The sequence below is a fragment of the Prionailurus viverrinus genome, chromosome D1 (genome assembly GCF_022837055.1).
Source record: "Prionailurus viverrinus isolate Anna chromosome D1, UM_Priviv_1.0, whole genome shotgun sequence".
Classification (NCBI taxonomy): domain Eukaryota; kingdom Metazoa; phylum Chordata; class Mammalia; order Carnivora; family Felidae; genus Prionailurus; species Prionailurus viverrinus.
Genome location: NC_062570.1, coordinates 74,679,587 through 74,700,951, shown reverse-complemented (window position 1 = coordinate 74,700,951; position 21,365 = coordinate 74,679,587). Strand labels below are relative to the sequence as shown.

The 21,365-nt window shown below is 37.9% G+C and overlaps 1 protein-coding gene across 2 annotated transcripts in view; it reads left to right on the top strand.

Moving 5' to 3' along the window:
* The window catches only part of UEVLD (UEV and lactate/malate dehyrogenase domains), a 52,885-nt gene extending 34,247 nt beyond the window's left edge, over positions 1-18,638 (top strand). For both annotated transcript variants that reach the window (XM_047877542.1, XM_047877541.1), the window contains exons 8-12: positions 4,053-4,223; positions 5,948-6,121; positions 12,503-12,566; positions 15,027-15,150; positions 17,918-18,638. In XM_047877542.1, the coding sequence (XP_047733498.1) occupies positions 4,053-4,223; positions 5,948-6,121; positions 12,503-12,566; positions 15,027-15,150; positions 17,918-18,085 (701 nt within the window). In that variant the 3' untranslated portion in view covers positions 18,086-18,638. The remainder of the gene's footprint in view (positions 1-4,052; positions 4,224-5,947; positions 6,122-12,502; positions 12,567-15,026; positions 15,151-17,917) is intronic.
* The last annotated feature ends 2,727 nt before the right edge of the window (positions 18,639-21,365 follow it).

Below are 21,365 nucleotides of genomic sequence, written 5' to 3'. Positions count from 1 at the left end.
ACAACTGTACAATCTTTTTTCCCCATATTAAGTCAGCAACTTCTTTTAAACTTAATTTTGTTTTTTATTTAAGTATAATTAACATACAGTGTTACATTAGTTTCACGTGTTACATTAGTTTCACGTGTACAATATAGTGGTTCAACAATTCTATACATTTTTTAGTGTTCCTCAAGATAAGCTTACTCTTAACCTACTTCACCGATTCCATCCACCGATCTCTGCTCTGGTAACCCTCTGTTTGATTTTTTTGTTTCTTTTCTTTGTTCATTTGCTTTGTTTCTTAAATTCTACATTTGTCTTTCTCTGACGTATTTCACTTAGTATTATACCCTGTAAGTCCATCCATGTTATAAATGGCACGATTTCATCCTTTTATATGGCTGAGTGATATTCCATTGTGTGTGTGTTGTGTATATGTATGTGTGTGTGTATATATATGTATATGTATATGTATATATATGTGTATATATATGCATATATGTATATGTACATATGTATATGTATAGACACACACACACACACACACATATATATATATACAATCTTTATCCATTTAGCTATTGATGGACACTTGAGTTGCTTCATGTCTTGACTACTGTAAATAATGCTGCAATAAATATAGATCCTTTTGAATTAGTGTTTTCTTTTTCTTTGGGTAAATACCTAGTGGTGGAATTACTAGATCATATGGTAAGTTTATTTTTAACTTTTTTGAAGAGGCTCCATACTAATTTTCCACAGTGACTGCACCAGTTCACATTCCCACCAACACTGAATGAGGGTTCCTTTTTTCTCCATGTCCTCGCGATGCTTGTTATTTCTCATCTTTTTTATTTTAACCGTTCTGACAAGTGTAAAGTAATATCTCTTTGTGGTTTTAATTTGCGTTTCCCTGCTGATTAGCAATTTTGAGCATCTCTTCATGTGTCTTGTTGGCCATCTGTATGTCTTCTTTGGAAAAAATGTCTATTCTTGTCCTCTCCCTATTAATTGGATTGATGTTTTTTTTGGTGTTGAGTTGCATAAATCCTTAATGTTTATTTATTTTTGAGGGAGAGAGAGAGAGTGAGCAGGGGAGGGGCAGAGAGAAGAGGGAGACACAGAATCTGAGGCTGTCAACACAGAACCCTATGTGGGGCTTGAACTCATGAACCGTGAGATCATGACCTGAGCCAAAGTTGAACGCTTAACTGACTGAGCCACCCAGGTGCCCCAAGTTGCATAAATTCTTTATATATTTTGGATATTAATGCTTTATCAGTTACATCATTTACAAATATCTTCTCCCATTCGGTAGGTTGCCTTTTTGTTTTGGTGGTCATTTTCTTCACTGTGCAGAAACTTTTTATTTCGGTGCAGACCCAATAGCTTAATTTTGCTTTTGTTTCTCTTACTAGCGGAGATCTATCTAGAAAAATATATCTGTGGCTGATGTCAAAGAAATTACTGCTTATGTTTTCTTCTAGGAATTTTATGGTTTTATGTCTCACATTTAGGTCTTTAGTCCATTTAAAAAGGTTTTTTTAAGTTTATTTTGAGAGAGACAGAGATAGCACAAGTGGGGGAGGGGCAGAGAGAGAGGGAGAGAAAGAATCTCAAGCAGGCTCCGTGCTGCCGTGCAGAGCCTGACACGGGGCTTGAACTCACAAAACTGATTTCATGACCTGGGCTGAAACCAAGAGTCAGACACTTAACCAACTGAGCCACCCAGGCACCCCTGGTGTTTAATGCATTTAAGTTTGTTTTTGTGTATGGTATAATAAAAGGGTCCAGGGGTGCCCTGGGGGCATGTAGCTGTTGCTAAGTATCTAGATCTTGGAGATGGAAAGATAAGTAAGACACAAACAGTCCCTGCTCTCACAGAGCTCATAACATGTTTAATGTAGTAGACAGTTAAACAGATATCTACCTAGCATGTGGTGAGTGAAGTGAGAAACATTCCAGCTAGAAAGAATTTGAGGGGCGCTTGGGTGCCTCAGTCGGTTAAGCATCCGATTCTTGGTTTTGGCTCAGGTCATGATCTCATGGTTTGTGAGTTTGAGCCCTGTGTCAGGCTCTGGACTGACAGCACGGAATCTGCTTGGGATTCTCTGTCCCCCTCTCTCTCTGCCCTTCCCTGGCTCATGTGCATGCTGTCTCTCAAAAATAAATAAATAAACATAAAAAAAGAAAGAAAGAATTTGAGTAAAGTTCTTATCGGGAAAGTGAGAGAAACATAGTGGGGAAGAATAGGGACCAATTCTACTTAAGCCAAAGGTTTACCTTTGGAGAGTACAAGAAATACTAGCTTCTAGGCTCAAAGGAAGAGAATAAAAGGCCTGGGAGCTTAGGAAACCTTCTGGAGTAGGAAGCCTTTCTTGTACTTTTGAAATCCTTTTAGACAGCTACTACTTTATTTATTCCTGAGGCAACCTTGATACATACAATGAATATGTATCATTCAAAGTAGAGAAAGCTAAAGGGGGAAAGAAAATAAAATGATCCTCGGAAAATAGGTTGGGACCAAATTGTAAGATCATAAATTGAACTGTTCACTGGTAATTTGATAATATGGACAAGTCACCTAATCTCTGTAAACATCAGTTTCCTCATCTTTATGAGGGTTTTGGGCTCAGTTTCTAAACATAGCATGGTGCTTAACAGTACTCTACAGCCAGGCTGCCTGGGCTTGAATTCTGGGTCTGATACTTGCTAGCTCTACAACTGAGTAAGTGACTCATCTGTGCCTCATATTCCTTGTCTGCAAAATGGGGGCTATGACCCCATAGTGTGTTGTAGATTAGATTAAATGAGTAAATACATAGAAAGCTCTTAGAATAGTACCTGGCATATAGAAGTGGTCTGGAAGTGTTAACTATATACCTTCCAACTCTTGAGGTTTTGACTCATCACCAGGTATCTACTCTAATCACTAGAACAGGAATTCCAACAGGAATTCCAACAGGAATTATTTAAGAGTACTCATGAAGAACCATCATTAAAATCCAGGACTCAGCTTTTGGATCTCCTATCCCCACAACAGCATCAGAATAGGAGCTAAACTTGGAAAGTACATTTCCCAGAGGATATATTGCACAAGTGTTTCCTTCTGAAACTGGCTTAGAGAGATGGCCGTAGGGGCTTAATTAAGAATATAAACACTGGAATCTACTCCTTGTCTCCCTGGGATGCTAATATTAATTTACAAATGTTGACTAATGCCATCTACTGTGTTATTTTTCTGTTGTCTCTGATGCTGATAAAGTCTGGCCGCTGTTTTGACATGTACTTAACTATAGAGCACATTGTGTAATAGAGAGTGATGTAGTTGTAAAATTGCATGTTGTGTGCTTCAGGATCAGAGGAGCGAACTCTAGAGAACAGCTTCTCTTAAGTCGTAACAGTTGCTTACCTAGTCCCATTGAAAGAGGAACCTAAAACCAAGGATACTGGCTTCAGTATAAGGAAAAGTCTGTAAAAAATGAGCTAAGACATTTTACCTTGATTTAAAGATTTTCTGGCCATTTTTTTCCTCTTTCGAGTAGAATCCTTCATAAGTAAAACAGATACAAGCAGAACTACTCTGCCTAGAGAGGTCAAAGTAAACAGCATGGAGCTGTGCCTACCAGCCTTCTTTCCACTTATTCCCACTCCTTCCACATGGCCTGTGAGTCACTGTCAAGGAACTCTAGGCTCCTAAACTCACAGTTTAAAACTCAGTGACCTAATTGATTATAGGTTCATTTTGCCTATAGCACGTTACTTATTTTTCGTAGGAAAGTTGTGCATTACAGAAAAAACTTAAGCCCTAGTTTTTAGCTTCTGAGTCCGGTACTTTATTTTCTTTATCCCCCTTTGTTCTCTTTCTCCCTTTGGGATACACTCTTGCTCTTAATCACCTTTCTGGAAGCAAACCTCAGCACTCTGTATATTTCTATGGATATGGATTGATCTGGAGGCAAATATACCTAAAGGCTCTCCACTTGTAGAAAAGAATCAGAAAAACAAGAACAAGAAAACTTGACGAAAACCTAGATCTTGAGCTCAGACTGTTTCTTTTTATTCATTAGATTTGTCTGCCTCTGCTCATTCCAAGGTGGTGATCTTCACAGTCAACTCTTTGGGTAGTTCTCAGTCCTACCTTGATGTGGTACAAAGCAATGTGGATATGTTCAGAGCCCTTGTCCCAGCTCTGGGACACTATAGTCAACATGGTATCCTGCTTGTTGCATCTCAACCAGGTAAATAGTTTTATTTTTAATTACTCTGATGGTCCAGTGTATCAATATAATTGCCAGTACTGATAAAAGTCATAAAACTAGATTATAAAAGGGCAGCTAGACTATTCAAATTGCTCTTATACCGAACAATACGGTACGTCCATATCCGGTCAACCAGTTACTTCTTATGACTGGCACTAACTAGAAGCTTTTACCTTAACAATTTTTGTGACATATCACCATCATTCTGTTCCAGGTTGTTGGCCATGGCTCCTTCAGTGAGAAAATGGTTAAACACCAAAGAGAAAAATGCAGTGGCTTATATGAAAGATATTTTGTTAATTCTAAAGTGTTGTAAAATGCTAGTGGGCGTGCCACTGTGTTTCTAACTTTTTGTATATTACAAAGTGTTTTGGGAACTGGTTTACTAAGAAAAAGAAATACTATCAAAGAATTGGGTGGTATCGAACTCAAATTGGCGAACAGAGTTTCTTAATGTTCCCAGTATAAGGGTATGGTGTACATTTTGATTGTTTTTCTGTAGTAATTGTTTGAGGGACACTAGTCTCTTTAATTCCTGACATCCTTTTGGCATGGCAGAAAAAAGTAGTTGTGTTTTTGCTTGTTCATAATGTTGCACTGCATAGTGGGAGTGTGTGATCATTATTTTAATTTAAAAATAGAAATTCACCTTAATATAGATATAAAAGAGCAGCGCCTAGGTGGCTCAGGGGGTTGAACATCTGACTCTTGGTTTTGGCTCGGGTCATGATCTTGTGATTTGTGAGTTTAAGTCTCGCATTGGGCTCCATGCTGGCGGCATGAGGCCTGCTTGGGATTCTCTCTCCCTCTCCTCTCTGCCCCTTCCCTGCTCACGCTCTCTTTCTCTCTCAAAAATAAATAAACATTAAAAAAAAATTTTGTTTTAAAGAAAGGAAAAAAAGATATAAAAGAGAACTTGATCGATGAAAAACAAACATTCTTTTCTGGCTTTCTATACCCAGTTTTCATCTTTCTTACTTAACTAGGAAAATATTTATTTTCCACTCTTAATTTATTTATTTTATTATTTTTTTAATTTTCTTTTTAACGTTTTTTTTTATTTATTTTTGAGACAGAGGGAGACAGAGCATGAATGTGGGAGGGTCAGAGAGAGGGAGACACAGAATCTGAAACAGGTTCCAGGCTCTGAGCTGTCAGCACAGAGCCTGACGTGGGGCTTGAACTCACGGACCGTAAGATCATGACCTGAGCCAAAGTCAGCCGCTCAACTGACTGAGCCACCCAGGCGCCCCCCACTCTTAATTTATATTAAACAACAAAGTTATGTAAAATCATGTTGAAACCTGGTTAGTGTTTTTAATATACATTAAAAATGCCTCAAAGTGCATTTAGGACCTAAGAAAAATATGTAGAAGCTCTACTATGCTTATTAAAATAATAAATATTTTGGGGCACCTGGGTGGCTCAGTAGCATAAGCATCCGACTTTAGCTCAGGTCATGATCTTGCAGTTCATGAGTTCAAGCCCTGTGTCGGGCTCTGTGCTAACAGCTCGGAGCCTGGAGCCTGCTTCTGATTCTGTGTTTCCCTCTCTCTGCCCCTCCCCTGCTCATGTTCTGTCTCTCTCTCAAAGAATAAATAAACATTAAAAAAGTTTTTAATAATAAATATTTTGTTTATGAGAACTAGGCTAGAAGTGTATTTTTAAAATCTTTACATTTTCACCTTGTGTGCAATATTTAGTGGAAATCATGACTTATGTGACGTGGAAACTGAGTGCATTTCCTACAAATCGAGTGATTGGAATTGGATGTAATCTGGATTCACAGAGATTACAGTACATTATTACAAATGTTTTGAAGGCACAAATGTCAGGAAAACAAGTATGGGTTATTGGTGAGCAGGGAGAAGACAAAGGTAAGAAATATATTTTAATTCGTTATATTGACAACCTAAGTCACCAGAGGCCATGATACTCAGATATATCTGAAGATTCCAGAATAGCTGTACTTACTTGGCTTTTGTTTTATAGGCCCTGTATTGTGAGTAGACTCTTCAAGTATGTCATTCTCATTTACTTACTTTTCTGTAAGTTTAAGATTAGTTTCATATTTTTTAGTTGAGTTTCAGAGTCCAGGATTAATTTGAAAGTTTCATTTTCTAGAGAGCCACGTTTAAAAAAACCCTAAAGCGTATATAGAACTCTTTCCTTTATTCTCCCCACACTTCGTTGTTGCTTATGTTTCCTAAGTTCAGACTTTCTTCCTAGGTACCACCCTCCCTGTCTGTTTCTCACCTTTTTAAACGGGATTTTCACCCTTTCTTTATCTTCATGGCCTTTTTCACTAGCCACTTGTTCTCTTCCTACCACAAAAAGCATTCCATTCCTCAGACTGGAAAGCCCCTGTCCTATCCCAAAAGAATACTTTCCCTATTCAACTTGAGAATCTCTTCCTTTTACTCCTTTACTGTTTCCCTTAAGCTATAAAGTGAGGTTGGTCAGGTGACAGAAGTGCTCTTTATCCTCATTCTGTTCATTTTTATTTATTTAAACAACTATGTAAGTGCCTACTCTGTACTCACTACTGTATAGAATGTTAGTATGAAATAAAAGAGGCATAGAGCATGATCTCTTTCTTCATCATACTTAAAAATTATTTTAGAAGGGTAAGAAAAATATTTACATGATATTTTAGCTAACAGTGAAAGCATAGGAAAGTATTCATTAAGTGCCAGAATGAGTATTATAGACTTACAGTGCTTAAGCTTATGAGTGAGCATTTAACCTGAATTGAAATGACTGGAGAAAATTCTGTACAGGCCGTTATTGAACTGGACTTTGAAAGAATGAATAGGATTTGAATAGAGAGCAAAGAGTGGGAAAGATATTCCAGGAATGGGAAATCAGAAGCAGACAAAGGCACATAGTATGTTAAGTATGGCATGTGCGTGGGATGAAAAAAAAAAAATCTAAACTAGATGTCGCAGAGAATTTCAACCAGATAAGCCTGGGTGAAATCACATTTTGGAGATCCTTGAATACCTGATTGAAGAGTTGGAAAGTGATTCTCAGGCAGAGGGAACGCATTAGAGGTATTTGAGCATGAGAGTGATATGTTGAAAAGGTAATTTGGGGGCAGTTAATCATTGCTTCATCATTTAAATGACATTACTATTGTTACTATTGCTTTATTTAGCATGTAGGTCCTATGGGGTAGAGCACAATGTGAAAAAGAACTTCTCTGCCTATGAGGAGGTGATCTTTTAACTGGAGATCTGGAAAAAGACCATGCACACTAAAAGTTAAATGAGAGTCAGTCCACAGTGCCACAAAGCAAATCACCTTCTCAAAACTATTTCCTTAGAATTTAAAGGTTCCTATGTGCTTTGATGTCATTAAAACAAAATATTAACAGTGGTTAAAACTGGCTTAAAGGTAACTTTTAAAAATTTGTATTTGTCAGTGTTTTCTAATGTCACTATGGATGTATAGTACTTGTATAATTTTTGAGAAAATTTTAATAAAATACAAAAGTATTTAAATCTGTGTAAATTGGTACTGGCTACCTAGAAAATTCAATACTAGAAAGAGTCAGGTTATAGAATAAACCTTTACAAAACCCAACACTGTGATTGAGTAGAATGACTTTTCAAGTTCAAAATGCTCCCTGACACTAAACGCTAATCAATAGGATCCTAGAAAAGGATAGCAAGCAAAAACTTGGGGCAGATGACTTAGAGTAATGAATCTTCAGGGCTGCAAACAAACCTGAGACCCCATATTTTACTCAGTAGTACCATTTGAGTTCTGGGCCATGTTTATCTCTTGCTTCTCCGATTCTTGCAGATCTCCCAATTTAGTTTGCTATTTCCCCTCTTGTCTACCCTGTAAATATGATGCCAAGTTAATAATGATATTAGCCAAAATTGTACTATATGCTTTCATGTGTTAATTCAGTCTTGCTAAATCATACTCCTCTTTTCAAAAACTTTCACTGGCTTCCTCTGACCAAACTATTAAATTCCTTTGCTTGGCATTCAAGATGTCCCAAAATCTAGCCCTAATCTTCTTTCCCAATTAAGGATGTAGTAATATTATTTGAGAGCTGGAAGGGACCTAACGGATCACTGATTACATTTTGTTTTAGGGACCCAGCAATGGATACAGGGATGGTAAGAGTGACTTGCCCAAGAGCCTATAGTTTTAGGGTCAAAGAAGGACTAAAACCCAGGTGTTGTGCCTCCCAGCCCCACCCCACAGCTTTGCTTCAGCCCCAGGGAACTTTGCCCTTCTTCCCCTCTCTCCACATACTCAAATCTCATCCTTTGAGGTCTAGGTCAAGCCCTCCTTACTCACACTGTGAAGCCTTTCCTTAGACCTTGTTTTACATTGTGAAGCCTTTCCTGATCACATCACTCCACAGTGATTTCTTCACCCCTTTGTGCTAAATCTGTTGCTAGCTATATGGTAATTAACCATATAACCAATAAACGTGATGTTTATTCTTTTGTTAAACTGCTGTTTATTCTGATCCAATTTGAGTATTTTGTGTGCATATGTTCTTATTGAAAGTGTAAATTATTAAGCTGTTCTTTTAGTTGAAAAAGTCATACAGTCACATTACAAAAAATTAAATAGTACAAAAAGATCTATGCAGTAAAAAATAAGTCTCCCTTTGATGCCAGATACTCAGGCTCTCTCCCTAGATTCAGTCACAGTTACCAGTCTCTTATGTAGCCTTCCAGAAATGTTCTGTGCATAGATAAGCACATATATGAAATAGACATACATCATCCTGCACCTTGCCCTTTTATTTATTGACATGACGTGGAAATGGTTGCATAATGACATATATAGATCTCACTCATTCTTTTAAACTACTGGATATGTCAAAATTTATTTAGCCAGTTTCCCTAATAAGTTACAATTTTTTAATGAGTAAAAATATTTCACAATATGGTTATATTAACATTTCAAATTGTAAAGAGAAAATAAAGGATAGTGCAACTTGATAAATAAGCCGAAGGCACAGTGCTGTCTGCTGTTGGAGCTATACAGATGTGTAAGAACCTGACTATATCTTTAGGAAGCTTAGATCTAATACAGAAAATGACTATAATGAAAGGCAGCATTAACTTGCTATGAGAAAGATCCAAGGGAAGTAAGATAAAAATACAAGGAAGGGATATGGTAATTCTGTGTTGAACCTCAAATGGGAACAAGAGGTAGAGGGATGTAGGTACACATGCATTAGGATCACTAAAATATAATATTTTGTACTATTTGGCATATATAAAAAAATACATATGTGTGTTAAAGCATAATAGTAGAATATTCATGAATCTGTGCTCAATTAAGAACATTACCAATATGACTGAAGCTACCAATGTTCTCCCCAACCCATCTCCCTGTGTCCCGTCTAGACACCACCATCAAATCACTTTTTATCCTGTCTTGTATTTTGTTTCAGAGATAGATATATCCATAATAGGTATACTTACCTTGGCATTGAAGCCAGAAATGGATAGAGGCTCCCTCTGCTGGTTTCATGTGTAGACATCAGCTGGTTATATTTTTGCATGAGTGACATCACCACAATAATAGCAATTATAATTTATTGAAAGCCTACTATGTGTATTAAATATGTTGCGTATCTCATTAAAATTTACAAACACTCTGTAAAGGAGATGGGGGTTTTCCAAATTTATGGATGAGCAAGCTTAAGACAATGAAGTTAAGTTATTTGCCCAAGATTACATATCTGGTAAGATTTGCACCCTGGTCTGACTTCAGAGCTGTGCTTTTTCTTTGCTGGTTGCATTATTGCTGGTGACTTAATTAGATAATTTATCTAAAGCATTTAGTACAGTATCTGGGATAGTGTAAACACTCAGTAAATGGTAGTTTCTGTTACAGCAATCGACAAGACAGGGATGAATAGAAAATTGGCAAAAGGACACATAAAACTACTCTTTGAAGTAAAGCAGCATTAGGATTTGGAAACAGTTGTAAGATGGCAGGTGTGCAAATAAAATGAATTCTCTTTAAGTATTTCAGAGGTAAATGGCAGCTATAGCCTGGGGGAAGAATCCCATGACATACAAAACTCTTTAGGATCAGTTTCTTGCTTCCCTTGCCAATTTCATCTTCCACCATTCTGCCAGGCCTTCTATGCTAGTCAGGTGGTCAGCCTACAGTTTTCTAAATGATTCGTACACTCTCATGCCTCCTTGCTTTTGCACCTGATTCTTCCTTCCATTCTAACCTGAACTTGGCTAACTCCTACTTACCCTTTCAGACTGGGCTTGAGTGCCACCTCTCCCAGGAAGCCTTCCCTAATTCTCCAGGTTAAGTAAGTTCATGACTCTGTTATAACCATTATCACATTATGTTATAACTGCATATTTACCTGTCTGTTTATTCCAGCAGACTATAAAAGCTCCTTGACCTTGGCATGGCCTCAATAAAAGTGTTTTGAAAGGAATGAATGATGTTGATACTATCTTGTGACCAAAGATCATTCATATTATTCACCCCTCTTCAGCTATGATATTAACATCATATGTAAACTGTAAATAACTCCTTCAAATGATGATTAATCTGAGGGTTGGACCTCACAACAGACCGTTAGGTCATCTGCTTTGGTCATCTGTCTTACACAAGGGAAAGAGTCATCCCATGGTCACTGTTCATTAAAATTTGGGGGCCAGAGGATTGTTGTTCTTAAGGAATGGAGCCAGAAAGATCAGGATTGATTAGTTACAATATTTGAAAGGGCTCCTTAAAATAGGCTGAACATATATTTAGGAAGTTTGAAGGACTGGGCAGTAAATGAGCAAAAAAAAAAAAAAGTGCATCTGAACTTAATTGAAAATTCTAATAACTGTGTCATAAGCAAAGTTGAACATAGTGAAGCTCTCCCCTTCTCTCCATTCTTTCCTTATGGCTCTAATAAGTCAGGGCGTAGAGAGGAGAGAATGTGATACTCACTCACTCTCTCTCTCTCTCTCTCTCTCTCCCTCTCTCATAATTAAATTTCAGATTTTTTGTGTCCTTTCTGAGTCTTCTCTTATTCCTCCCTTGCCCCTTTTATTCATCTCATGCTGAATGTTGAAGTACAGCATTTACAGATATTTCCCCAATTTTCTACCTATTGTGAATATACCGATAATGCACAACAATTTTTTTTTTAAAAATTCACATATAACCATTCTGTCCAAGTAAAACATTTTTTTAAATTCCCTTAATCTGTCCACATATATTTGTATTTTTCATATAACAAATTTTGGTTTTGCTTTTTTTTTAACATAAAAACTTTTCAACTTTTCCGTAGTTTTCGATTTATTTTTTTTCGTAGTTTTCAATTTAACTGTTGCAAGTATGCTTTCCTCTTTGTTAACATAATAATGGATTGTGCATGAAGTCGGTTCTGCATCATCTCCTGTGTATTCTTTACTGTGGTAAAAATGTGTGAGAGGAAACAAAAGAACACATGGACCCTACTCCCTGCAAGCTTATAATGAGCTTGAAGAAGAGTCGTCTGGATACATAGGGTGTCCTTTTTGCTGACCTGTCGCTAAATGGCCTAATTTTGAATGCAGTTTAGAAGACTTGTATCTTAAACATAGTCTTATATATTCAAATGTATTTTTGTTTTGCCTACCCAAGTACGGATTTGTATCAAATAATTGTCTTCACGCACGTGAGAAATAGATGACCATTAGAAGGGGTTTCAAAATGCTTCTGGCAATTTCTATTTAATATTAAAATGTGGTGTAGATAGTTCATATGCACAGTTTTGAATTTTTGAATTGTTTTTGTAAATGCTATAGTGAGATGAAATGGTAGCTGAAAAGGTCCTCTTAGCAAATAGAACCCTGCTTCTCTAACAGCTGTGGAAGCCTAGCCAAAATAGGTGACTGAATTATTTCTCACCTGGTGAACGAAATGAATCTCCGTGTTATTTCCAAGTGGAGCAAATGCCAAGTGCTTTCAGTGCAGCCTGCTGAGAAAAGAAAGCTTTCTGCTTGGACAGTACACTGCCATTGTAGAACCAGGGTTGATGAGAGAGCACAGGTGAGGAGGCCGCAGATAGGCTCAGGGGATCACGTCTTTTGGAGGATTGCAGGCCCCAAGCATTTGGCACAGTAAGCCCAGTGGAAAACTAACTATTGCTAGAAAGGGGGAAAGCGTTTCAAGTTGAATACAGACACCCTTGACTGCAAATGATCATTTATGACATCTTAGTCCTAAGGGAGTTGTTGGCAAAGTATAATTAATTTTTCCTTTAATTTTAGTGCCCACATGGGGTGGCCAAGAAGAAGTGATGAGTCATAACTCTCAAGTGCAGTTGTCCAACAGGTAACACTGAGCATCAATCTGCATTTACCCAACCGAAAATCACATACTTCGTAGCTCCCATGATAACAACTGTGTACACAGCATTGCTTTACCAGTCTTCCTCAAACAAAACTAGCTAGTATGGGCAACTCTAAAGTACAAAGCAGCAGTGCTTTCCCCTCTTTGATTTCTTATCTGAAAGTAGATCCAAGAGTACTTTGCAAACTTTATTTCAGATATTCAGTGGACACATACAGGGTGGAAGAGTTTTCCTATTTGTAGTCAGTGATTTCCTACTTTGATATGTCAACATCTGAGGATATTAAGAATTTTCTTAATATAGGGATGCCTGGGTGGCTCAGTCGGTTAAGCATCTGACTTCGACTCATGATCTCGTGAGTCGTGGGTTTTAGCCCCGTGTCAGCTGGGAGCCCAGACAGAGCCTGCTTTGGATTCTGTGTCTCCCTCTCTCTGCTCTCTCTCTCTCTCTCTCTCTCTCTCTCTCTCTCTCACCCTCTCTCTCTCTCTTTCTCTCTCTGTTTCTCTCACTCTCAAAAATAAACATTAAAAAAAGAATTTTCTTAATGTAGAATTTGTCCATACCACTTAAAATTAACATGTATTAATTGGGAACTAGTCTAATATGAGTGGATAAGCCATATTATAGGTTCAGGCAAAAACAAAAGTGTAATGCATAGATCCTTGTATTTTTGCCTTTGATCAGACACCTTCCAAGGTCTGTGCCTTACAGGTTGTACTCCACACACCACGTATTGTATTTTTTTTTTAATTTTTTTTTCAACGTTTATTTATTTTTGGGACAGAGAGAGACAGAGCATGAACGGGGGAGTGGCAGAGAGAGAGGGAGACACAGAATCGGAAACAGGCTCCAGGCTCTGAGCCATCAGCCCAGAGCCCGACGCGGGGCTCGAACTCACGGACCGCGAGATCGTGACCTGGCTGAAGTCAGACGCTTAACCGACTGTGCCACCCAGGCGCCCCACGTATTGTATTTTTTAAGTAGGCTCCACACCCAGCGTGGAGCCCAATGCGGGGCTCAAACTCACGACCCTGAGATCAAGACCTGAGCTGAGATCGAATCAGATGCTTAACCAAGTGAGCCACCAGGTGCCCCATGCACCATGTATTTTTATGCCATCTGTTTTCCCATCATCACATAATCACATACATTTCTGCAGTTTGAATGGTGTAGACTTTTAGCTTTAAAAAGTTTTTTTTAATGTCTATATTTGAGAGAGAGTGAGCGGGTGCATGGGAGAGGCAGAGAGAGGGAGACAGAGGCTCTGAAGTGGGCTCCTGAGAGCCCGATGCAGGGCTCAAAGCCATGAACCATGAAACCGGGACCTGAGCTGAAGTTGGATGCTCAACCTACTGAGCCAGCCAGCCACCCCAAGACTTTTAGGTTTCTAAACCTTCAGCTTAAGGTTTTTAGACTGTCACAACTGGGAAGAATATTCTCCTACTGAGAAGAGTAGTGTACTGTATAATCCATTCTAATCTGATTCTCTGTCTAATCCTGCATATGTAAGGAAGAAATTGTAAAAGGAAGAAATTCAAACATGTTTATTTAACTTAAATCATTTTTTATTTTTTGCATAGAGAATGTTTGCTTTTATAAAACTTCAAATACGGCAGATATCTATAAAGTAGAAAGTGAAAAGCTGGGAGTATCCCATTCTTCAGAGACAACTGTTGTTAACAGTTTAGTGTCCAGGTGTCCAAACATTTTTCCAGTGCTTATGCAAACTATCATTATTATTTTTATTACTTGCATAATGATAAGTTTATGCTATTCATATTATCTTGCAACTTGCTTCATTTCCTTAATAATAAATCTTGGAAATGTTTCCATATTGGTCATATAAATCTACTTTATTCCTCTTCAGGGCTATACAGTACTACATTTGGATAGTGATTTATTTAACGAGTGCTCTTTTGATGAGTTGTTTCCAGAATTTTTTTCTGTCTCATCCAAGACAAACATGCATATATTTGCATACTTGAGCATATTGCAGTGGAATAAAATCCCTGAAGGGGAATTTCTAGATCAGTTGTTACTAAATCTTCCTCCTAAAAGACTGTATCACTCAACTGCAGTTAAGAGAATGCCTATTTCTCTGAAGCTTCTCCAAAAGTAGGTATCAATCTTCTTAAATTTGCCAATTTTGATAGGCAATAGTGGTGTATTGTTCTAACTCGTATGTAGTTGAATATTGGTAGAGGTGAGCTTCTTTCTATGTTATTAGGCCATTGGTATTTTCTCTCTGTGAACTACCTTCCTGACATTTTAAGAAAACTTTAGTCATTAGATTATCTGTAGGCTTTCCTAACAATTGCTGTAGAAGTCTTATTTCTGAATAAAAATACATCTAATTAAGACCTTAGACAATGTAAAACTGTGCATATTTGTGCATTTTCTGAGATTTACTTATTTATTTATTTATTTTTTTGACAACCTAGAGCCATGGAGGTGTTACGGGTAAAAGGTCAAAGATCCTGGTCTGTTGGACTATCAGTGGCTGACCTGGTTGACAGTATTGTAAATGATAAAAAGAAAGTACATTCTGTATCAATTTTAGCAAAGGTAATTGCTGTTTTTATACTCTACATATGTTAAACTTTTATATTATTAATATAAATTCAGAAAAAGTGCTGCTCAGACTGTATCCCAGGTGTCTTCAATGTCATTAGCTTTTAGGGTAACACACTGGAAGAGACAGTTTGGTCTCAACTCTATCTGCTTGGTTACGGGAAGTCTGGATTTCTACCAGAAATCTTTCTATCAGAAAGGTGAGGTTGCCCCTCACCCCCATGTAATTTTGGAGAAGCCTCAAGAAACGTTTATATATTCCATAAAGCTCTTCTGGTTCTTCTGGTAAAGTCATTTATCACCTCAGCCAGCCATGTCACCCCAGACTGATGTGCTAACTAGTTTTAGCTGGTTGGCAGTCTGCTTCTCCAGTTCACTTTGTCCTTTACCACTTTATCCCAAGAATAAAGTCCCTAAAGCACAGCTAAGACAAGGCACAAATGCTTAACCAATTTTCTTGAAAACTTCAGAATATCAGGATGAAAATAACACATGGAAAGGAAAACTTAAAACAGGTTACTGTATTTGACTGGGCCCCTCCCCAGGGAATCCACTCTGACCATCTTTTTTCTTGGCCCACAGCCTGCTACCCATATGGCAGGGGCCTAGTTTATCTCCACACAAAGTGGCTGTCTCTGACCAGCTTCCTCCTATTTCACACAAATTTTCTGAAACAATGAGTTTAGAAATTAAATAATGAAAGCTTCTGAAGGAAATTGAAGAAGATACAAAGAAATGGAAAACATTCCATGCTCATGGATTGGAAGAATAAATATTGTTAAAATGTCAATACTACCCAAAGCAATCTACACATTCAATGCAATCCCAATCAAAGTTGCACCAGCATTCTTTTCGAAGCTAGAACAAGTCATCCTAAAATTTGTATGGAACCACAAAAGAGCCCGAATAGCCAAAGTAATATTGAAGAAGAAGACCAAAGTGGGAGGCATCACAATCTCAGACTTTAGCCTCTACTACAAAGCTGTAATCATCAAGACAGTATGGTATTGGCACAAAAGCAGACACATAGACCAATGGAACAGAATAGAGAATCCAGAATTGGACCCACAAATGTATGGCCAACTAATCTTTGACAGAGCAGGAAAGAATATCCAATGGAAAAAAGACAGTCTCTAACAAATGGTGCTGGGAGAACTGGACAGCAACATGCAAAAGAATGAAACTATACCACTTTCTTACACCATTCACAAAAATAAACTCAAAATGGATGAAGGACCTGAATGTGAGACAGGAAACCATCAAAACCCTAGAGGAGAAAGGAGGAAAAAACCTCTCTGACCTCAGCTGCAGCAATTTCTTACTTGACACACCTCCACAGGCAAGGGAATTAAAAGCAAAAATGAACTATTGGGACCTCATGAAGATAAAAAGCTTCTACACTGCAAAGGAAACAATCAACAAAACTAAAAGGCAACCGACAGAATGGGAAAAGATAATTGCAAATGACATATCGGATAAAGGGCTAGTATCCAAAATCTATGAAGAACTCATCAAACTCCACACCCCCAAAAACAAATAATCCAGTGAAGAAATGGGCAGAAGACATGAATAGCCACTTTTCCAAAGAAGACATCCAGAAGGCCAACAGGCACATGAAAAGATGCTCAACGTCACTCCTCATCAGGGCAATACAAGTCAAAACCACACTGAGATACCACCTCACGCCGGTCAGAGTGGCTAAAGTCAACAAATCAGGAGACTATAGATGCTGGAGAGGATGTGGAAAAACAGGAACCCCGTTGCACTGTTGGTGGGAATGCAAACTGGTGCAGCCACTCTGGAAAAGTGTGGACGTTCCTCAAGAAATTAAAATTAGACCTACCCTATGACCCAGCAATAGCACTGCTAGGAATTTACCCAAGGGATACAGGAGTGCTGATGCATAGGGGCACTTGTACCCCAATGTTTATAGCAGCACTTTCAACAATAACCAAATTATGCAAACAGCCTAAATGTCCATCAACTGATGAATGGATAAAGAAGATGTGGTTTATATATACAATGGAATACTACTTGGCAATGAGAAAGAATGAAATGTAGCCATTTGTCGCAACGTGGATGGAACTGGAGAGTGTTATGCTAAGTGAAATAAGGCAGAGAAAGACAGATACCCTATGTTTTCATTCATATGTGGATCCTGAGAAACTTAACAGAAGACCATGGGGGAGGGGAATGGGGAAAAAAAAGTTAGAAAGGGAAGGAGGCAAACCATAAGAGATTTTTTTTAATGTTTTTATTTATTTAATGTTTTTATTTATTTAATGAGAGAGATTGACAAGTGTGAGCAGGGGAGGGACAGAGAGGGGAAGACACAGAATCTGAAGCAGGCTCCAGGCTCTGAGCTGTCAGCACAGAGCCCGACGTGGGGCTTGAACCCACGAACCGTGAGATCATGACCTGAGCCGAAGTCGGATGCTCAACCGACTCAGCCACCCAGATGCCCTAACCATAAGAGACTCTTAAATACTGAGAACAAACTGAGGGTTGATGGGGAGTGGGGGAGAGGGGAAAGTGGGTGATGGGCATTGAGTAGGGCACCTGTTGGGATGAGCACTGGGTGTTGTATGGAAACCAATTTGACAATAAATTACATTTAAAAAAAAATTAAATAACGAAAAAAGTTTTTAGAAGTTCAACTTGTACTGGAACTAGAAAAGCAAAGGAGCTATCCATATTTATGATATTAATTTTTTGCAGTGATTTAGCTCTATCATAATCCCTGGGGTTTTTTTCATTTCAGGGATATTATGATATAAACAATGAAGTGTTTTTAAGTTTGCCTTGCATCCTTGGATCCAGTGGAGTATCTGAAGTCATCCAAAGCACAGTGAAGGAAGATACAGCAACTGAGAAACTCCAAAGCAGTGCATCATCAATCCATGGTCTCCAACAACAGTTAAAACTTTGATCCTAAAGTACAGAGTTACCTGAAAGGAAAGGTCATTTAATTTTGCCAACACATACAGGGTTGAGAACTTCTGTATCTTATTAGTTACCCTTACAAACTGCTTAGTTAAGGTAGACAGTTTCCAGTTAGCACTGTAATTTGAATCCTTAGGGAGTTAGATAAGGAGGGGGAAGAAATCTAATATTCTTTGTCGTTCTTGAGATATCTAAACTGTTCTTTAAATCTATAGAAGATGTAGACATTCATCTACAATCTACAATATGCATCATTTAAATTTATGGATCCTCATCTAAAAGCACATTCAGCACTTTGGGAATATTTTGAAAGTAATATACTTTTAAAAGAAAATTACTCTTTATTACAATAAACATGATAAGCTGAAGGTCCAGTATTGGTTTACAGAATCTGTGCTGGGTGTGCTTTCAAGAGATCCACAGCTTAAGGTATTGTTTCTTCTTTAAAATAAAATCGGTAGTAATAGGAAAGCATTTTGTTTTCCCTCTTTAAATTAATTAGCTACCCCTGGGTGTCTCAGTTGGTTAAGCCTCCAACTCTTGATTTCAGCTCAGGTCATGATCTCCCTGTTCATGAGATCAAGCCCCACATCAGGCTCTGTGTTGATGGTGCAGAGCCTGCTTGGGATTCTCTCTCCCTCTCTCTCCCTGCCTCTCTCTCTCAAAGTAAATTTTAAAACCTTAAAAAAAATTAACTAGCTACTGAAAAATAAAAAAAAGAATTTTATGTGCATTTTAAAATATTAAAAGGGAAGGTAAAATTTTTAATATTTGAAGAAAAAGTAATTTCCAGTGGGACTGTCCTTTTTGAAATTTTCTATAACCTCTTCTTGGGATATATAATAGATCTCTAACATCTCAAAAACCAACTATACTGCTAGTAGCATAGAGAAATGTGTATTTAAAAAAAATTTTTTTTAAGTTTATTTACTTTTGAGAGAGAAAGACCGAGCATGAGCAGGGGAGGGGCAGAGAGAGACAGAATCTAGAGCAGGCTCCAGGCTCCAAGCTGTCAGCACAGAACCCTACGCAGGGCTCAAACTCACAAACTGTGAGATCATGACCTGAGCCGAAGTTGGACGCTTAACCAACTGAGCCACCAAGGCGCCCCGAGAAATATGTATTTTTAGTGGAAACAGATTATGAATAAACGCCAAGCAATTTAAGTTTAAAATATGAGGCTTTCCTGAAAACCATTAGTCGTAAGGGGAAGAGGATGGATGGACTGGCTATTCTGAGCAAATCCTTTAACCCCTCCTGAAGAAATGATTCAGAGCACATATGCCTTGGTGATGGGTCAGTAACTGTATCTTCGTATATGAAAGGTAGCATATTATTACAGACGTAACACACAACTAATTAGTAACGACTAATACCCAACACATTTCAGGTAGTGTGATGAGCATTTTATTATTTTATTGAATCCTGAAAATAATCCACTGAGGTTGGTTTTATCATTTTATAGAGGAGAAAATTGAGGTTTAGTGCCCAAGGTGTCACAGCCAAGAGGCACTTAAACACATAGCCTCTACTTTTTCTAAGCACTAGAAGGAAAAGCCTAACAGCCAAAATAGTTACCACAAGACCATAAAGCTGGGGTTCTATACACTATAGAAGGATTACTTCTGTTCTCATGTAGAGGCTGACTTAATTTTTATTCCAACAGAGTTTTTTGAAAGATTGATGCCCTGACTTCCCATACTTGCCCTCAGCAAATAGCAGAGAGGAGTATACGATGAAATAGGCGTTCATTTAATCATTTATATAGTGTTGCCTGGAAGCCTACAATACACCAGGCACCATACTGGGCACTGCAAATATAGTGGTGAGCAAACCTGGACTAGGTACAAACCCTCATGGTCCATACAGTCTAGTATGGGAGACATTGTAATCAAATCTCACAAATAAACATACAATTGCAAGCGTAATAAGTACTGTGAAGAAATTCCCAGTGCTTTGAAAGCATATAATAGGCAAATCCAAAGCTGGTCGAGAGATAGGAGCCCAGTAGGGCAGACACATCCTAGTTAAAAAGAATCAAACTAATTCTGATCTAGTATGGTAATGAATGCTTATAACGATGAGCTTAAATCATAAAGATAAAGTGAAATTATACCCAGTGTCCCATGTTTAAGGATGTAGAAGAGTATTTAATATGTTTGGAAAGATTCCCACCAGAATCAACTGGGATATAAAACCTTGGATGTTTGAAGAGATAAGCATTAGTTCTGTGTAAGTTCACTACATGGGTAGATTATTTTGGTGTCGCTCTTAACAGTGTATTCTCACTATCCTTTTGCACAAAATAGGGAAGTAAGACTAAAAGAACCATTTCTTGTATTTTTTAAACTAGCCTTTTCTAATATCTGTGATCTAATTAGAAATTAGATAATTTTTACTATCTAATTTCTAATACCCTCTTGAACAACAACCTAACTGCAGGATACTGTGTAATAGATCAATTACCAGGAGTTCACCATGTTAATTGCAAATTAAGGTCAGTGCAATGCAACAATTACTGAGCATCTACTGTTATTCCAAATACTGTGTTAGAATTTGAGTACTCAAAGTTGAGTAATAGTCCTTGCCCGACAGAAGCCCACCTTATAGAAATAATTCTGTCAGTTATTTCCTTAAGTGTTGACTATTAGCAGTTGTGTTGTAGGTTTCATATGTAAGAAACGGTACCACCACATTACCTCGCTATGATTTGGTGATAATTGCCAGTCACGGTTGTGATATTAACGTTCACTTCTTAATTTTTCAGAAGTCATGCAGTGTCTTCTTCTTACGATTTTTAGTGGGGCTCAGATTAAAATGCTTCTTTGATTTTATAGTGCAGAGATTAATATTTTCCAGTTTACATTGTAGTTTTCCTCAAATATCAAGAACAATGAATAAAATAAACTTTGACTTTAAAATCACCCAAAGATGCCTAACTTATTGAGTGGAAGGAAATTTATGCAGATTGAGGAGAAAGTTTCTTTTATACACTTCATGCAGTACCCAGGATATTTAAGTGGCTTAAGTGCAAAAGTAAGAGACTAGCTTTTGTTAATTGTTTTCCAACTTTTAAAAATTACTTTTAGCAAGAAAACTTTTTTTTTTAACATTTATTTATTATTGAGAGGGCATGAGCATGAGCAGGGGAGGGGCAGAGAGATGGGAAGACACAGAATCCAAAGCAGGCTCCAGGCTCTGAGCTGTCAGCACAGAGCCCGACGTGGGGCCGGAACCCACAAACCGCAAGATCATGACCTGAGCGG